The sequence below is a fragment of the Dermacentor andersoni genome, chromosome 1 (assembly GCF_023375885.2).
Source record: "Dermacentor andersoni chromosome 1, qqDerAnde1_hic_scaffold, whole genome shotgun sequence".
Lineage (NCBI taxonomy): Eukaryota > Metazoa > Arthropoda > Arachnida > Ixodida > Ixodidae > Dermacentor > Dermacentor andersoni.
In genome coordinates, this window is record NC_092814.1 from 126,589,602 (window position 1) to 126,607,388 (window position 17,787).

The 17,787-nt window shown below is 46.9% G+C and overlaps 1 protein-coding gene across 2 annotated transcripts in view; it reads right to left on the reverse strand.

Annotated features, from left to right (window-relative positions):
* Positions 1 to 17,787, reverse strand: part of LOC126545850 (uncharacterized) — a 101,295-nt gene that overhangs the window by 28,056 nt on the left and 55,452 nt on the right. For both annotated transcript variants that reach the window (XM_050193853.3, XM_050193851.3), the window contains exons 11-14: positions 9,561 to 9,741; positions 5,795 to 6,032; positions 5,601 to 5,716; positions 1,515 to 1,642 (exon numbers count right to left, since the gene is read on the reverse strand). In XM_050193853.3, coding sequence (XP_050049810.2) covers positions 1,515 to 1,642; positions 5,601 to 5,716; positions 5,795 to 6,032; positions 9,561 to 9,741 — 663 coding nt within the window. The remainder of the gene's footprint in view (positions 1 to 1,514; positions 1,643 to 5,600; positions 5,717 to 5,794; positions 6,033 to 9,560; positions 9,742 to 17,787) is intronic.

Here is a 17,787-nt window from a genome sequence, read left to right on the forward strand (position 1 = left end):
GACTCGAGTGTAAGTTGACACCCCGCATATCACAGGTCAGGAAAAAAAATGAAGAGCGTACCCATGGGCACATTCCACAATGAAAATTTATTAGTTGCTGGACTACTCGTTGTCACTAGTGCTGCTGTTGTCTCACTGCTGCGGTCCCGCAGCATGTCGTCCTCCAGTGCAATCCCACACTTGCCAACGACTGCACCATGACATCATGTGGGACAGCTGCCTAGCCTATGCCGAAAGCCTCCAACTGCATGAGCATGTCTGTATGCTCTTTCTAAGCTCCACTTTGACCTTGGCTGTGAGGTGGCCTCGAAAGGAGTCCAACACGAGGAGGTTGGAGATGTCATTATTGAGAGACGCCCAAAGCCTTAGAAGCCACACCAGGCAGTACCATTTGATCACCCTGTCACCCGTCGTGTAGCCCTTCTTGTTGACTCGCACAACGCCACCTTTGGGGAATGTTTCTAATGGCATTGCTTTCTGCTTGAAGACAATGTATGGGCATAGTTTCCTACCATCCACCAAGCATGACAGCATGACTAAACTAAAGCACTTCATTTCCCGTTGTTAGGAGCTTCACCTCATGGGCTTCTTTCATGCTCAGTGTCGTGTTGCTTGTCATTGCTGATCTGGCCAAGCAAGTACTGCCAGGAGCTGTGTCTATAGAAAATGAGGACTTCCTCCTCATGCATGGCATGCAGCTTCTGGCACACACTGGTATGCCTATGCAGAGAGAAACCAGCCATCTTCATAAACTTCCGACATCCAAGGCTTTGCAGTTTGTCGAAATGCAAAAACACCTGTGTACTTAGATTGAGGTGCATGTTAAAAAACCCCAGGTTGTCCAAATTTCCGGAGCCCCTCACTATGGCGTGCCTCATAATCAGATTGTTGTTTTGGCACGTAAAACCCTATAATTTAATTTGATTTTGCAGTTTGTCCTGGGTATCCACACTTCCAAAGAAAAGACTAGGGCTTGTTGTGTGACCATGCCACTTGTCACTGGCAGGGCCCGATTATGTATTTCAGTGACACACATTGCAAGCTTGGCCTACAGTTCTGGAAAGCTCCCCGATTCCGGCTCGTGGAAACCTATACACCTGGCGTCAAGGCTAATTGCCTCACTGCAGCCACCATTACCGCACCACCCGTTCCAAAACATCAAACTTGCGACCCACCGCACAATTGTTTGTTTCTTCAGCATACAGAACGGCAGCCCCCATAAACGTTGCTGTGAACGAGCACCAAATACTTATTGGACCCGGAACAGTCATGACAATTGATGAAGCACAACAGTAAAATCTGACAGGCAGTCAAGTCAAACAGGTGAAACAAAGAGCCGAAGAGAAACGAGTAAGGGGTGTCGGCTCTACCATCAACTATCGATACTCCTCGAAAGCGGCACCATTACGAGTGGTAGGAGTGTTATATGTTCAAATAGCGACCATTTAAAAAATTTCAAGGAAGTTGTGAAATGTCTTAACAAGCATTCAATCATATCAGTTGGTGTTACATACCCATGCTGTAATTGCCTGCAACGACTCCTGGACAGGAGGTGGTGGTAATGGAGGAGAATCTGTGCCAGCAAGTGTTGAAGACGGCAGTGCCAAGTCGTCTGCATTTGCGTATATCGGCTGAGGAGTCACTGCAAGAAGACAAAAAAAAATTCTCTGTGAATAGAAAATAAAATGTCATCTGTTACGAAGGCGGCCAGAAATGTCAGTGCTACACATCGACAGTTGCAGAACTATTAAACTAGACATAAAAGCAATGTCAATGTACATACTCAGGTCAAAAAGTAATCTATTTAGGTTGCTATACAGGATGTTTCACGTAACTTATGCCAAGGATTTAAAAGAAGTGGTTAGCCGCAGCTGAACGAAACTAATGGCATATGGTTTGCCGTCATGTGGTGCTCCTTAGATAATTTTTTACATTCCGCTTAATTAGTTAAGAACTACTATGAATTATGCAAAACTTTTAATATTCACTTTAGGGCCAAGTGCGTTTCATTGTGTTGTAGAGGGGGTTCAGAAACAAACGATCCAATTTTTTGTGGCAACGTACATGCTATGCGGCAATATTTTTCGACGATTAAAGGAAGCCCGCGAAGTTATCACACACATCGTTACGAACCATGGTCATCTGGAAAACCAATTTCTAGCTTATTTCTTAGAACTCAAAGCATTACTGCGAAATGCTCACCCACATGGCTCTCCCACAGGTGTGTGATTACTTTGTTTACAGGAGGGCGCTCACCAAACAGGTGATACTGCCATGCAAAACGTCTCTTTTTTTTTCAAGACGCATGGGAACTGATACAATCAATTCTAGCAATCAAACAATTGATTACTGCAAGTTTCTCACTCGCCTTGTTTTTCCCACAGCTGTGCAGAACTGAGCTTGCATGCAAGTGCTCACAAGGCATGTTTCATTTTTGCTATGGCTGTGCGTCCCTCAGGCCATATTCTCTAAATATCCTTTTCATTTACCATTTCTTTGGCCCTCTGTCATTGGTTTGGACGTGGCTCAAAGGCTGCCGCTCCACCATCTCTGGTGGAATTGGCCCCTCAGCATGACTCTTAAGAATAGCGTAGGTCATTTCTCGTCTTGTCCACCTTCCGCCACTCGTTCGCCCCAAGGACCATTTGGAGCATCTTGGTCAGTTGCGCAGTCCACGACCGATTTTTCGAACTCCCTAGGGGCCGCGAAAACGTCCGAAAAATCGGCCAGTTGGAAAAAAATAAATCCGTGTCATTTACTGCTCTTAGGGGCTCAAACCGCCACAGGCACGTTCGAAAATGCTCTGAAGGCCTGTCGGTACACATATTAGGCATATCGGTGCTCCTACTGGGACAGGAAATACCGGGTGCCTGCGTGTATAATTAAGGAAAACGTACTGTGTTCCGTGGCCCCTTCTCATGTTTGTTATGCTTCACTGCAATATGTTTCCGTAAGCTTTACCAAGCAACATTTCTGTAGAGAGGCAAAGCTGACTTTCAGGACCCAGCATTATGCAACGCACCGTGTTTTCCAAGTTTCTAAGCCAATCGCGAGGACCACAAATGTGGAGTCCGTGCCATTGCTGACAGCAGCTAATTCTTTCAATAAAAAACTCGGCACCCAACGGCAAGAAGCTTCATAGCAAACGTCGAAGCAGCTAGGCCTAGCGTTGCCGCAGTGGTGGCAACGGCTGCCAGCGGATCTGCGTGCGAGAATGCCGGTTCGAGGTGGCGAAGTAATCAAAACGGCAGTGTTGGTGCCTTTGATTACTGCCGCTTCGGACCTGCGGTCACGGCAAAACGTCCGGAAATTCGGACGGCGAAGAGTTCTTGCGTCGGAAATTTCACACGTTTCTATACGTTGACTCTATGGGGTACGTGGCGGGGCCGCGAAGCCGTCCAAATTATCGGGAATACGGAAAGTCGCTCGTCGACTGTACACTGGCAACTACTCCTGCCGGCGACAGGGCATCAAAGACGATTCCATTACGATTCCTATCTTTTACTCGATCCAGCATTACCGCGACTTTAGACCCTTTCAATAATATTGCCGCTAATTTTCCCTGATAGAGGCCAAAATTCCCTGAGTTTTCCCTGACTTTTTCCAGACTACTCAAAATCCCTGAGAATTCCCGGTTTTCCCGGTTTTCCCGGTTGGTAGACACCCTGTGCATCCGCAGAGGGGCCGTAAAGGTCCAAATTCCCCCCATCAGCTAAACCCCTAGGGTCCCCTTTTCCCCAGACACAGCTAAGCCATGCACAGTTAAGCACGGGAATTCATGCTTGGGTCTGTGGTGTCGCCACACACCAAACACCTGCTGACACAGACGGCCCTGCGGGGCCCACAAGATGAAACAAAACTGCCGCGCACTTTCACATGCGCAGATCTGCAAGCAGTTGCTGAAACGCCAGCATAAAGAAGTGGTGGAATGAAAACCAATAGATTATGAACGAGAAAAGAAAATTACTTGTATCCCCAAGGGATGGCAGTACTTGCTGGGCAACAAAGAGTTGAAAAATTGGTGCGTTTTCAAACATACAGACGGTGCCGTAAATGTATGGCATTGACCATCTGGGAATTGTTCGCAGGGTCGTATATTTATTGTATTGACCCCCAAAGGGTTAAACAGGCCTTGAAACATCTTTCTAACTAATCATGGGATGGCCTCACTAACACAGGATGTTGCCTCAAGAATCTCATGCCGCAAAAATTTTTCAGATGCTTCACTATAAGTGGAGTTATCACACCAATACCCACCTTTCTCTCTCCTTTTGCCTCCGTTAGCGCACTGGAAGCTACACAGAGGAGAAGTCACGAGAGCAAAGCCCCCTCCGAAAGTTGAGTGCTGTGGCGGTGAAAGGGCTCACTGTGACACCCTGTACAACATCATGCCACCCTGCACAGCAAGCTGCCACTATTTTGGAGGCCAAGCACAGCAGACGCAGCTATGCATAAGTGTTATTTGTAGACCGGCAGTGTGAAGATCAAATTATTTTTCTGTTTTTTTGAAACTGGAGACATTTGTTTCATTTACTTAACTCAAAATTAGCAATTATGGATTACATAGAATGCTCTTGTGAACACGAAATCGGCCAACAGCGTTGGTGGGTACAGCTGCTTGCGATGACGCTGCACGACAAAAATTGGAGGACGCTTAAGCTTCGCCTTCAAGAGTGGAACGCGATAGCGTTATCGTACCCCGTTCGCACCGCCTACTCAAATGCGCTACGCCAGCCAAACGTCGCGATCGGCACAGATAGCCGGGCCCCGACGCGCCATGAAGGCGGACGCGATCATGGGGCGAGTGGCGCGCCACGTGTCGGGGCAGCGCCGTACATTCTACGGCACGTTTCTAAGGCACCACCGCATTCAGTAGAGCCGATTTTGTCCCGTTTTTAAGGACCAAACTCGTGGCTGAGTGGTAGCATCTCCATCTCACACTCCGGAGACCCTGGTTCGATTCCCACCAGCCCATCTTGCAAGATGTTTTTTTATTTATGAAGTGCCTTCTGGGATTTATGGCTCACGGCCAACGCCACTGACGCCGACGACACCGGCTTTTCTGCGACACAAGCTCCTTAACGCTATCGCGTTAACATTGCGAAAGCGAGAGCAAGTAATTTATAGGTGCCAGCTGCAGGCAATAAGCACAGTCAGTCACAGTGTCCAAGATTTACGGAGCCACGTGACATAGCACATGCAAATCTCATGTGACACCATGAGATTTGCGTTATCTAATGAAGAGGAGGCATGGCTTCATTCTACTGAAGATGAAACCATGCCTCTTATATTGGTTGGTTTCTTATTCTTCACAGTGCACCAATCATTTGATAACTGAAACAGTTTTTTTTCTGAATCATGGTTAAACAATATTGCTGCAAAGGCTCCCTTGACTTCAATAAACCAAATAATCAATCAGTAGTTTCACAACCTTGATAGGAGCAAAGTACTGATTATCATCGACTAAAACAACTTCAAACAAGTGGGGAATTGTGGCACTCTTCAGTCAGCAAACAAAAGCATTCATAACTGCTAAAAAGGTGCTCTTGTGAAGGCCCCCCTATTACTATCTCACCTAAGGTATCGCTTTATTAACCTACCTTGATTTAGTAGTTGTGCATCTGATGACGTAGCCACAGCCCCAGCTGAAGCTGCTTGCCTCAATACAGCTGGCTTCTCAGGCAAAGATGGTGCTGTACTGGTGTTTGATGTGGTCCTGCATGGTGATAAAATCACGAGTCAGGTTCAAGGACAGTATGCCTTTTTTATAGAGTGAATGGCAGCCTAGACATGCCTAATTGGTACTGGTGGCCGAGGACCTCTGGTGGGTGTCTGGGGAGACTTTGGCCTTGCACCACCTACAAGTGCAGACTGTGCTGCCAACTCCAGGCCATCTGAGCTGTCCCCTGATGTTGATGTCAGTGTGTCAGCACTTCCACTGTGATTGGAGCCACTCAGTAAGTCTCCTTCAAGGGGTTGAAATGTCTCCGCTGTAATTAGAGGTCTTGCCTGGTGGCCCGATCGCTCATATGCTAAAGAAAAGAGAAGAAATGACATGGAATATACAGTGCGCAACAAACTAGCTACATAATCATAATTTATGATACTCTAGTATGGCACTAAAATGCAAATAAGAAAAGGCCATAGCAGCACAATATCTATATTACAGGCTCTAACACCTAAATGGGTAATACTGAGGCTATATGTTCCAGGTGTGTCGCTTACAGGAATACTTTACTTTTGCATGACGTAGTATACGACATGACACCTAGCTGGAGCAACGGGCATTCTGCCTGTCCATTGGCTAAGCCAATCAGTGTACGGTGGAAGCAATACTCCCGAATGTGATCAATTCAGAATACAGCACCTACCCATGTTTCACACATGCATAGGCACAGCAGCATCACAACAATTTTATCTGTCCTTGATAGATATGACACCAAGCACAATATAGCAAAGCGAAACCACACAAACTACATAGAGAGTGTTATAGAAATTGGCTTGCTGCTGACACATGCATACACGCACGCATACACACACACACATACACACACACACACACACACACACACACACACACACACAAAAGGTGGGACAAAGGTGAACATGTTTTCTGCGCTCTTGTGCTGACAAACAGCAGAATGCAAGTCACTATACAGTGAAATCTCAATATAGTACCGAATGTCACGGAACTGACAAAAAAAATTTATATTTAAATATTATATTCAAAACAAGTAAATTGGCATTAAAAATTGAATTCAACAAGAGGAATCCCCTACATTTAAAAGCAGTACATAGTACATCCACACGTTTGTTTATGCCAATGAAGAAGACTCAAAAGATAGGAGTGAACTCGCACAAGTGAAGTCATCTCTGCCTGGTGCACACATAGCTTGCACAGACTTCACTTCAGCTAACACTATGCGAGTGTGCCTAGCCGTATGTTTGCACACTGTACCGACAGTTTCCGACGGTGACATTACGTGATACCGTTCCGTGTATGTTTCATCTGCAGCAGAATGAAACGTGATGCTGTAGAGCAGCAGCGGTAACAACACATTGATTCTTGAGTGTGATTCTTGAGTCCCACAACCTTCACATGGGATCATTCCCCACCTGCAGCAAGTTGTTCTTCCATCCACTTTGATTTCCATTAATTTATTGTTTCTTTATTTCATTTATTAAGCACAAGTAATTTTCCCTATGTTCTTGTCCTTGGTGTCAGTGTTTGCTGGCTTCTTATGATATGAATAATAACAATCGGGCCCCTCGGTTATGTAATGCATTGTGCATTATATGAAATACTGCAGAAATAAAATTAGATTTTATGCGAAAATATTTTAATACAGCTTTGTTTACTGTGCCGCAAGCAAACGCCACTAGCCTAAAGACCGAAGTCAATCCAAAGCCTGTACTTCCCATCATTCCCATGTAGGTTGAGGCAATGCTCAGGAGAACCCCCATAGACACTAGCACCACATTTCCCTCTGGGGTATTTATTTAGAAACTCTATGGTTGCCAGCAACTATGCCAGCCATCAGTGAATTTCCATCACAGTCTTATGAGTAGATCGTTAGGCCTAACCAGCGTCCCTTCATCAGGATTGGCTATTTTTTTCAAAGCTGCCATTTCAACAGCATCATGCAGGTGGACCATGTCTGAAAAATCAAGCAGTACATCGCAAGGCATCCAAAATTTTGGTTGTCATTATACGAAGAATGTTCCGAAAGCAAGTCTTGTCATATTTTTTAAAGATGGTACACCAGGTGAAACAAACAATTGCCATAAGAATCCAAGCGTGTTGCTGGTTCCACGGCAGAAGGAATGTCAGGGGAGGAGAAATGACGCATGCAGAGAGCGCCAATGAAGAGAGAGTAGCAAAAGACCGGCGTGCGCCACGTTATTCGAGTACAAATCACAATGGCAGACAGATGTGTGCTGACAACATGGTCGCCAATGGAAGAATGTGCTGTAATCCGGTATGAATGGGCACCTGTTCCCTGCATTGAAAGCCGCACTCTCGGGATGTCACTTGAAAAATAATGATAAGGTGGAGCAGGCTGTGCAACAATTCCTTGCATCGCAAGGGACCGAGTTTTACCAGAGTGGTTGACCCTAGTTGTGCAACATGCCATTGTATGAGTGTGCAAAGTTTTACAGGATCAGGACGACAGTCGCAGCTTATACAGAAACAAACACAAGAACTACACCTGTTGCCACTCAGCCAGCAATAAACAATGAACTATGTGTGTCCAAAACCACCATACTGCTAGATTGATGAGCTTTGCTAATGAAAAACAAAGGCTAGCGCTAACAAACACACTCTTGAATTTTCAGGTGCAAATATGTTTCCATTATACCGAACATTTAAATATTATTGAAAGCATGGTTTTCAAGTAAGTAAAACCTCGTTAAACCATACCCGCTTAAACAGTAGTTTCGTCTTAAAAGTAGTAAAGTCAAATCCCTGACTAAGCAGCCATTGAACATAATGCGCTTTGTATCTGCATAAATCGTACCAGCTTATTTTCGTACGTATCGGTTAACAAGTAGAGTTTCCACTTTTCAACGCGCAACCATGGCAATGCATCGCTCCCATCAGGTGGCATGTCAGAACAACAAGCCTCAGAGATCGAACAACGGCTTCCAAGTGCCCTGTGCGTTTGCACATGAAGCCACATCAACATCATTTCGGTGTTGTGCCGAAGCTCGGATAAAAAACACCAGATGCTCAGCATAGAAGAAAAACTGAACATCTTTCGTGCTATCGAATGTGGCACGAAGAAGTCGGCGATGGCATGCGACAGGGATCTACTGTTGACTCCGGTGTGTCGCATTTCAAATGCGAATAAGTTGCTCGGCAGCGCTGCTGTGACTGCGAGAAGATATCGGCTACAAGGTTAGACTTTTCGTCATCATTGCTTCTGTTGCCGAAGTGCCGCCTAACGACAGTAATGAGGACGACACGGAAAGCGACAGCACGGACGATTTAGGATCGACAGTGGCAGAAGCTGCACGTTATGAGGGTCTCATGAATGCAATTGTCAAGATGAGAACAGCACCCCGCAATGAAAAAGGTGCCCAGCGACTTCTGCAGCGCTACCACGCCCGTGCACGGAGAATATGCAACGCAAACGAGGAATCTGCCATGCAAGTGTGTGTCGAGAAGAGAGGGCTGGCTGAAAAGCTGGCTCGCAGCTTCAGCAAGTTTGAGGCCGCTGTCACTGCTGCTAGGCCACCGCAGCATCAAACGAAAAGAACAGACTTTTGTCGCATGAAGCGAATAAATAGTGCATGTTCTTACCCTTTCATCGCACTCTCTCTGAGTTTCGTTTTTGACAGGTAAGTGGGCAATCTTGCGCTATTTCGGTTAAGCAGTACTACCGTTTAGTACGTACTTTTTCAGAGCTCCGGCCAACTACAGTTTAACGAGGTTTCACTGTACAAATGTTTAAATTTAATTTCACTTTGTGTTCAAAATTATGAACACTTGCAAACCCCTAATGAAATACTAAGTTTGCCACACTGCACTTTGAAGCAAACAAGCAACTAGCCCTCACCAGAAGAGATAGTGTGTGGTCTTTGGCACCGCAGCACTGAATTCATGGCCCGCTCAAATTGCAGGCTGTCCTGCAAATTAGGCCAGGTGGAAGTCACAGAGGGTGTAGTAGGAAATGGTGATGAAGGGCTACTTGAAGCACATCCTGGCAGTGATGATGCTCCAGTGTCTCCTCCTGACACCTGCACCTCCCCATGACAAAAACCAATGTGAAGACAAATTCATCATTCGACACTCTCCCTTCACAGCAAAGCGCATTAAGCAATGATGTCTGCAAAAGTCCAATCACTAGTGGCAGCAGCAATGGTGATAGTCCGATCTTAGGCTGTTAAACAAGTAAACTCTAATGTTGGAAATTTGCCGCAGAGTGCTTAACTGTTTCAACTACAGGCTAATAAAACTGTGGCGGTAATAAATATTCAGTCAACTTCCATAAATTTCAGCTTGACGAGATAAAAAAATGGATCGAAGTATCCAGGTGGGCTAAATTAAAAGAACAGACACAAGAAAACGTCCAAACACATCACTGCTTCATTTGAAAGTATTTTCCCGATTTTAATGCACCCTTGAATCAAATAGACACATAGTTTTTATGGGTTTATAGTACAAAATAAGGCATACCAGTTTTTGTAATAAAAAAAAATGTAGCATGCCTCCAATTCTGGCAATCCCAAATCCAATGAAACCTGTAGATTTTACCTTCACAGAATGGAAGTTTGCATACACTTAATGTCCATTGTCGTGAATCTCAAACAGCCTTTTATTGCAGTATGCATGTTGTGCTCTGTGTAGTTCAGTGTTTGATATTCCGCATTTCTTGAACAACTCTACAACCATTGTGAATGGTATGGTGGCCTACGTCTAGACTAACCGTTTCACCAGTTCGTCCCGAGACGCATGTAACCCTACAGAGTGCAGAAAACATGTGACACGACTCTGTTGCTGCCTTAGCATGTAAGAAAATTTATCTTTTGTATGAGCCTTTGTAATTAAAGGCTGAAAGCGGCACGTCATCATTGCCATCCTGTGCAAAAACTTCTCGGCCACCATCTTGTGATGAAATGGCAATTACACTAGCTCTAATGGCAGGCTATTGATAATACCGTGAATGCAATTTCGGTTTCTTATTCAACTGTAATGCACAGAAAACTTACAAACCACATGGAAAAAAAAGACGTGCATTAAAACAGGGTGAAAACAGTAATAATTGATTGTGAGCTGTTTTCACTTCAAAATTTGTAGCCGAAAGTAGGATGAAAATTTGCATTTTCAGAGGAAGATGACATGTCTTCAATGCGTTCACTGTCAGCTAAGCAACACCATTACAGGTACAGCTGCTATTGGGGTCACAATTATGGCCACCATTTGGATCAATAATGGGGTCAGGCACATGCGTGCATACCAGTCAAGTTCGAATTATATGGTGAAAGCAATTTTCAGGATTGAAATCCTGAAAGTTTGGGCCTTAGAAATGTATGGATGTCGTTGGGAACCTTCAGTCAGGATCGAATTACCGTATTTACCCGATTCTAATGTGCACCCAATTTTTATGGACCTAAATTAAGAAAATAAAAGTGCACCTGAAAGTAATGCCGGTGTCACACCGCCACTTTCGATCATGACTGAGCCCGATCTGGATCAAAATTGTCGACCACAATTGGCTTCCTCCCGTAGCTGAAGCAAAGGAGCCAATCGCGACTGAAAGTGTGTCTTGTGACACTTGTATAACACGCAGCCAATTCATCAAAGAAAAATATAACATGCCCCCCACATTAGCCATCATAAAAAATGAGATGTGCAGAATTTACCTTAACAGACAGGACTTCTTTTTTTATTGAGCTTTCATAATGAAAGCAGTGCATCGTCATCACCATCTGCAAGTCATTGGCCACAGATATCAAGCACACAGGGGCGGTATTCTGCAATGATCGCTTTAGATACTGCTGCAGTCGAACCTGGCTATATCGAACTCACAAAAAAAACACCTATCAGTTCGATATAGAGCATAATTCGATATAAGCCTGCTAAATAATTGGATGTCATAAAAGCACATACCATTTATAAAATCACTTTATTGATGAAACTAGCTTAGTTTCGCATGCAATAGTCCTGTATTTTCTTCTACTTGGGCAATTTTGCTGCCTGCGACACACGCACTTCTCCTTATTGTCTAAGGAGTCGGAGCAGCTGAGGCCACAACCTTCCGTATTCCCGCAGAAGCACCCGACTAGTGCGAGCGCACCAATCACTTCGGAGGATGTGGGCAAAGGACCGTCATTGCTTTCCTCATTGTGCCCACTTTCACTTGTGCTCGGTACGATGTCGGCAATGTAGTCTTAGTTTTCGGGCTCTCCCGTGGTCGTGACGCCATCATTTGCACTCACAAACTCGTCCACCGTTGATTCGTCAACAGCTCCCGGAAATTCTGACAGCTCACTCCAAACTTCGGCAACACCGGCAACGGCTTCGTGAAATTCATCAGAATTTCGTTATCACCGAGCACGCGGAAGCCAGCATGGATGAAGCAATTTCGGATAAACCACTCGTACACGGCCGTGCGTACGCATCGGGTGCCACGGGCATTGGGTCGCGAGTTTGGCCGCTTTAGCCTTAATCTCCCCCTTATTCTTCAAAATTACGCTGAGAGTGCTCCTCGGAATCTTGCACACTGCAGGGACATTCAACTTCTCACTGCGTTCGACCCGATTTATGATTTCGTGCTTCACAACGAAAGGCGAATTCTGCCGCTTCATCACTGCAACACTGCAGGAAAAGGCCCACAAGGCACACACACAATAAGAGCGATGTGGTTCTTGCGGGGGGAAAGGAGGAAACGCTGGCACTATCTTTTGCAACCCTTGCGGGAGCACGGCTCCGTGCCAGCCACAATGAACCAGACACGCAGCGAGACAACTTGCACTTTCGCCATCTTGCACGACAAGGGCACAAGAGCCTCCGATTGGCTGTCTGAGCAAGTGCTGCGGGCGGGACAGGATCATTTTTTGAAGGGCGGTCGACAGCTCGTTCGAGGCAGCGCAGTCACGGTAGGGAGAGCGGTTGGATGGAGCCGCGCCGTCGGTTTTCCCCGCCACTGCGAGGGAAAGCCAACTTCTGGGGGCATTTTTTCGCCACTTGACGTTCTATATATCGGGAGTCGCTGCTATTTTTGTTCGATGTAAGCGTAATTTTTGCTATCTATACTCACTGTAACTATACCGTGTCCAGAAATTGTTCGATATATAGAATAATTCGATGTAAACGGGTTCGATATAGTCGGGTTCAACTGTACCACTTTTGCAAGACTCTGCATCGGACTTGTCAAAGTGTGCAGCTAACAGCGTTCATGGCACTCTGCGCAGATAGCGAGCTTGGCACACCATCAGAAACGCTGGCGGCTGATTACTGTGACGCATTCTGTGCCCACTCACGCACAACCTCACTAAAGTTACTATATCTTCAATGACCTAGGACGCCACTCTAGATTGTAGTCGAGCACAAAATTAACTGACAGCAACCTTTGCAAAAACGTGCTCTGTCACCATTTTGTGATGGCGATGGCGCTGCATCTGACGGCTCAGGTGGTAGGCTGTTGCCAACGCCACCAATGCGGTTTTGGTTTCGTATCTGATTGTAATGTGTAGGCAATTTTCGAAGCCTTTCTTTTTTTTTAAAAAAAAAGGTGCACATCAAATTTGGGTAAATACGGCAACCAAGAAATGAATAAACTGGAGTCAAATTAACAGAAGTCTACTGTAGTACAACAAACCAGACTGAAAAACAGCAATGAACCGCGGTGCTGTATCCTTACCGAAATGCTCCTGTTAGTCTAGTAAAGGACAGTTGCAGTGCAACCAAGAGCACTGACAAAATCAGCTGAGCGTGTCTAAATTTGCATACCACAGAAAAACTAAACCTTGACAATTCATAATTATGAAACTGTCCCACTGCTGCATTATATATAAGGCAGTCCCCACTTATTTTTGGAGTTCAGCTGCCCAATCTGCTATTACAGTAAGCATACATGGAGACTTTGTAAGCTACACACCAGTGCACACACATCTGGCCCTAATGGGCAGTGCATCATGGCGCTCTTGGAAAGCCTTAACATAAAACAATAGACAATATATTAACAAGATGCACGTACACAATGGCACCATGCACAGGCAGTACTGCATGAGCATGCATCACTTCAGTCAGTTGCACAATTAAGTAGCCTATTTTAGAAATTGTAGGCCAATAGCCATGACTTGAGTTATTTAGTTCAGATTATAATCATAAAAATACAGCAGAACCTCGTTCATACGGGTAATATCCTGTTTCAGTTTCGAATGGTTATGACCACTGGCGCCACTCCACACCTAACGCTGTAAGTGTGCCCTGATGTATTTCCTTTCCCCTCACCGGAATAAATGCATTCTTTGTCTGGTCCCTGACTCAAGCAGTCCAGCTCTTCTTTTGCGGCGCTTTGCACCAAAACTGTCTTTCCTTTCATGTTTGTTAGGTAAATAGCACACAAGCTGTATCCTTCAAAAGGGGGGATTTCCCAACATTCTTGCAGTGTAAAGTGCCTTATACGCACAGTCTTCAATCCATGAAAGCCACAGAGCTGTCTTGAGTCAGGCTCAGAGCGAATGAGCCACCCATCAGTGTTACCCAAAGGGGCACACGGATGTTTGCATTTGCTTGTATTCAGTGAACTTTTATCATCTATGACGTGTATGTGCAAGTGTGCACCTCATCATTGTCCTCCCAAGACGGGTACTCTTCAGAACTGCAGTGCAATTGTGTTCATGAAAGTGTGTTCATTTTCAGTGCTTTCAGTTGTATGTTTCTTTCTTTTAAAAATTAGGATGCCAAAGATGTCTGCTCAAAAAAAAATAATAATAATAAATAAAGTGATAGGTACATGTACCTCAATTTTCTATTGTATAAAGATGTCATCACCAAACGCTTGTGTTACGGTGCTTACATGTGAATCTCTAGTCAACTCATTCCAAGTTAATAACACAGAGCATGTAGTGTGCCACATTTCCATTGCATTTATTTTTTCATTAGGCCAATGCCAACAAAAATGTATAAATGATACGTGGCCATAAGTCAAACCTTAGTCATTTTATGAATGCTTTCACTTCTGTATTCTTCTGTAAGTCATGACTCTTGCTTCTTACGCGCGGAGAGTGTGGCGCATTTTTCTTTCAAGGGAGAGGTTATGTAATATCCTGTTTTGATTTCGAATGGTTATGACTGCTGGCGCCACTCCGCGCCTAACGCTGTAAGTGTGCCCTGATGCATTTCTTTTCCCCTCACCGGGATAAAGGCATTCTTTGTCTGGTCCCCGACTTGAGCAGTCCGGCTCTTTTTTTGCGGCACTTCGCACTAGGCCGTTAGGCCTCATGCCATAGGTCCCGCACCCAGCCGCCCCGTCGGAGCTACTACAATATGTTTTTTAAAAAAAACGCGAGAAAAACTTACTAACTGGGAAAACATACTGACACGTGTACTTATCTTTATCGGGCGACCACGTTTCGCCGCTTAACAACTGTAATCGCACAGCGACGGACGTGCCTGCATGTATCCGATGTTTCTGGAAAGTTATCGATGCTTCTACCCAGCTGTCTGTTGTCGCCGAACCTTGTGTTATCTGATCTCATCGCGTAACGCGAATGGTGTAGAACTTTGTAGAAGGCACGCGGGTCCAAATGATTAGTCTGGAACATTCGACGACTGCTCTATAAAAGCCGACGCGCTTGACCCGCTGATCAGATTTTCGACGATCGCCGACTGTGTTCGCCGCTCTCGTTGTGCTTTAAGTGTAGCCTGTTTTGTGGGCACAGGTTCGCCCAATAAAAGCTAGTTTTGCCTTTCACAGTATTGCTACTGTGTTCTTTGCCGTCACGACCACGTGACATCTGGTGGAGGTGCTTTTGGTCCATGTACCGGACGCCCCCGACAAGCCGTGATCCAAGCCCGGACCGTAAAGAGAGCACCAACGTAGTCACGGACCATCGAGTAAGCCGTCGTCTACAACAGCTGCCCCCAGAACACGGACTTCTACGTGAGAAGACCAAGAAGATCGTGGCCAAGACAACCCCAATGGCTGCCCCAGCGACCCCCGTTGTCCTGCAACAACCTCGGGATCCACCGACCTTCCATGGAGCAGCAACTGAAGACCCGGAATCCTGGCTGGAGACGTACGAGCGAATCGCGACTTTCAACAACTGGGACTCCGACGACAAGTTGCGGCATGTATACTTCGCCCTAGAAGACGCCGCCAGAACGTGGTTCGAGAACAGGGAGTCGACATTGACAACATGGGACCTGTTCCGTACCGGCTTCCTGCGCACCTTTACAAGCGTCGTGCGCAAGGAAAGGGCCGAAGCTATGCTGGACGCCCGAGTGCAGCTACCTAACGAGAACGTCGCCATATTCACGGAAGAAATGAACCGCCTGTTCCGCCACGCCGACCCGGATATGCCCGAAGAGAAGAAAGTCCGCCTTCTCATGCGTGGCGTGAAGGAAGAACTTTTCGGCGCAATGATACGAAGTCCACCGAAGACCGTAGAAGAGTTTCTTCACGAGGCCACCAGCATCGAGAAGACACTCGAAATCCGGAACCGGCAATTCAACCGCTGCACGAACTCTACCAACTACACAGGAATTCAGTCACTGGCCACCGACGACCTGCGCGAGACTATCCGAGCGGTCGTGCGGGAGGAACTACAAAAGCTGTTCCCGTCACCGCAGCCTCAAGTGGCTTCGATTGCCGACGCCGTACATGAGGAGCTCCAACAACAACTCGGAGTAGCCCCTGAATCGCCGCAGCCTCAGCCGCAAGCGATGACAAACGCCGCTGTAGCCCGCCGTCACGTTCCCCCTCCGCGCCCACGGCAGGGCCCAGTGACGACACAGTTCCGTCGTCCACCACCAACCCCGCCGCCAGCACGCCAACCCGTCACCCCACGCGGCATTCCAAGGAAGACTGACGTTTGGCGCGCCCCTGACCATCGCCCGCTTTGCAATCACTGCGGAGAAGCCGGGCACATCTACCGCCGATGCCCATACCGGGAGATGGGACTCCGAGGGTTCGCCGTGAACGCGCCGCGACCACAGATTGGCGAACGACCTCGCGATATCGCCGGCTACCTCGCCGCCACTCAGTGGAGCCCTCGACGACCGTCCCGTTTGCCGTCACCAGGCCGTTACCTGTCGCCGCAGCGCCGACCATACACTGGCCCAGCCCGGGGCCGGTCTGCGAGCCCATATCCGGAAAACTAAAAGCAGCAACCGATGGAGGTGCGGTTGCTGTTCGTCGAACTGACGAAGATCCTCCGACGCCGACGGAGACGCCGAAGAGACCATCCCCACGACATAATAATGACACGCCGCCGTCCCGACAAAGTCAGAAAGCCAAGACTACACCGACAAAAGACTACGTGACGACGCGACGTTCCAGCTTCAGTTTAACGCGACGCAGCCGTGATCCGACGCCAAGACCTAACTGCAACGCCAGACAAAGAACCACCGACCTCGACGTGCTTCTCGACGGCCACGCAGTTACCGCCTTAGTGGACACAGGGGCCGATTACTCCGTAATGAGTGGACACATCGCCGCCCAGTTGAAGAAGGTTAAGACCGCATGGGAAGGCCCTCAAATTCGGACCGCTGGAGGACACCTCATCACGCCGACTGAAATATGCACGGCAAGAATAACCATTCATAACCGGACTTACCCTGCCACCTTCGTTATCCTCCAACAGTGTTCACGAGACGTCATTCTCGGTATGGACTTCCTGAACCAACACGGCGCAATCATCGACCTGCAGTCGAAGTCTATAACGCTGTCGGAAGATAAAGCGACACCGCCGGAGAGCCCTCGTAGTCGCCACGCCTTGAGTGTGCTCGAAGATCAAGTGAGCATCCCGCCTCGCTCCAGAATTGTTATTTCGGTCGGCACAGAAACACCCGCTGACGTAGAAGGCGTCATCGAAGGCGACCAACGTCTATTGCTAGACCGTGAAATTTGCGTCGCAAGAGGGATCGCTCGACTGCATGGAGGGAAAACTGAAGTGTTGCTGACAAACTTCAGCCAGGAGTTCAAGCACATCAACAAGGGCACGACGATTGGGTACATTGAGGAAATTCTGGAAACCAGTAATGCGTTTGTCCTCTCGGATTCCGCCGCATCTGCCCCGACGACCATGGTTCCCGAACCAAACTACGACATTAAT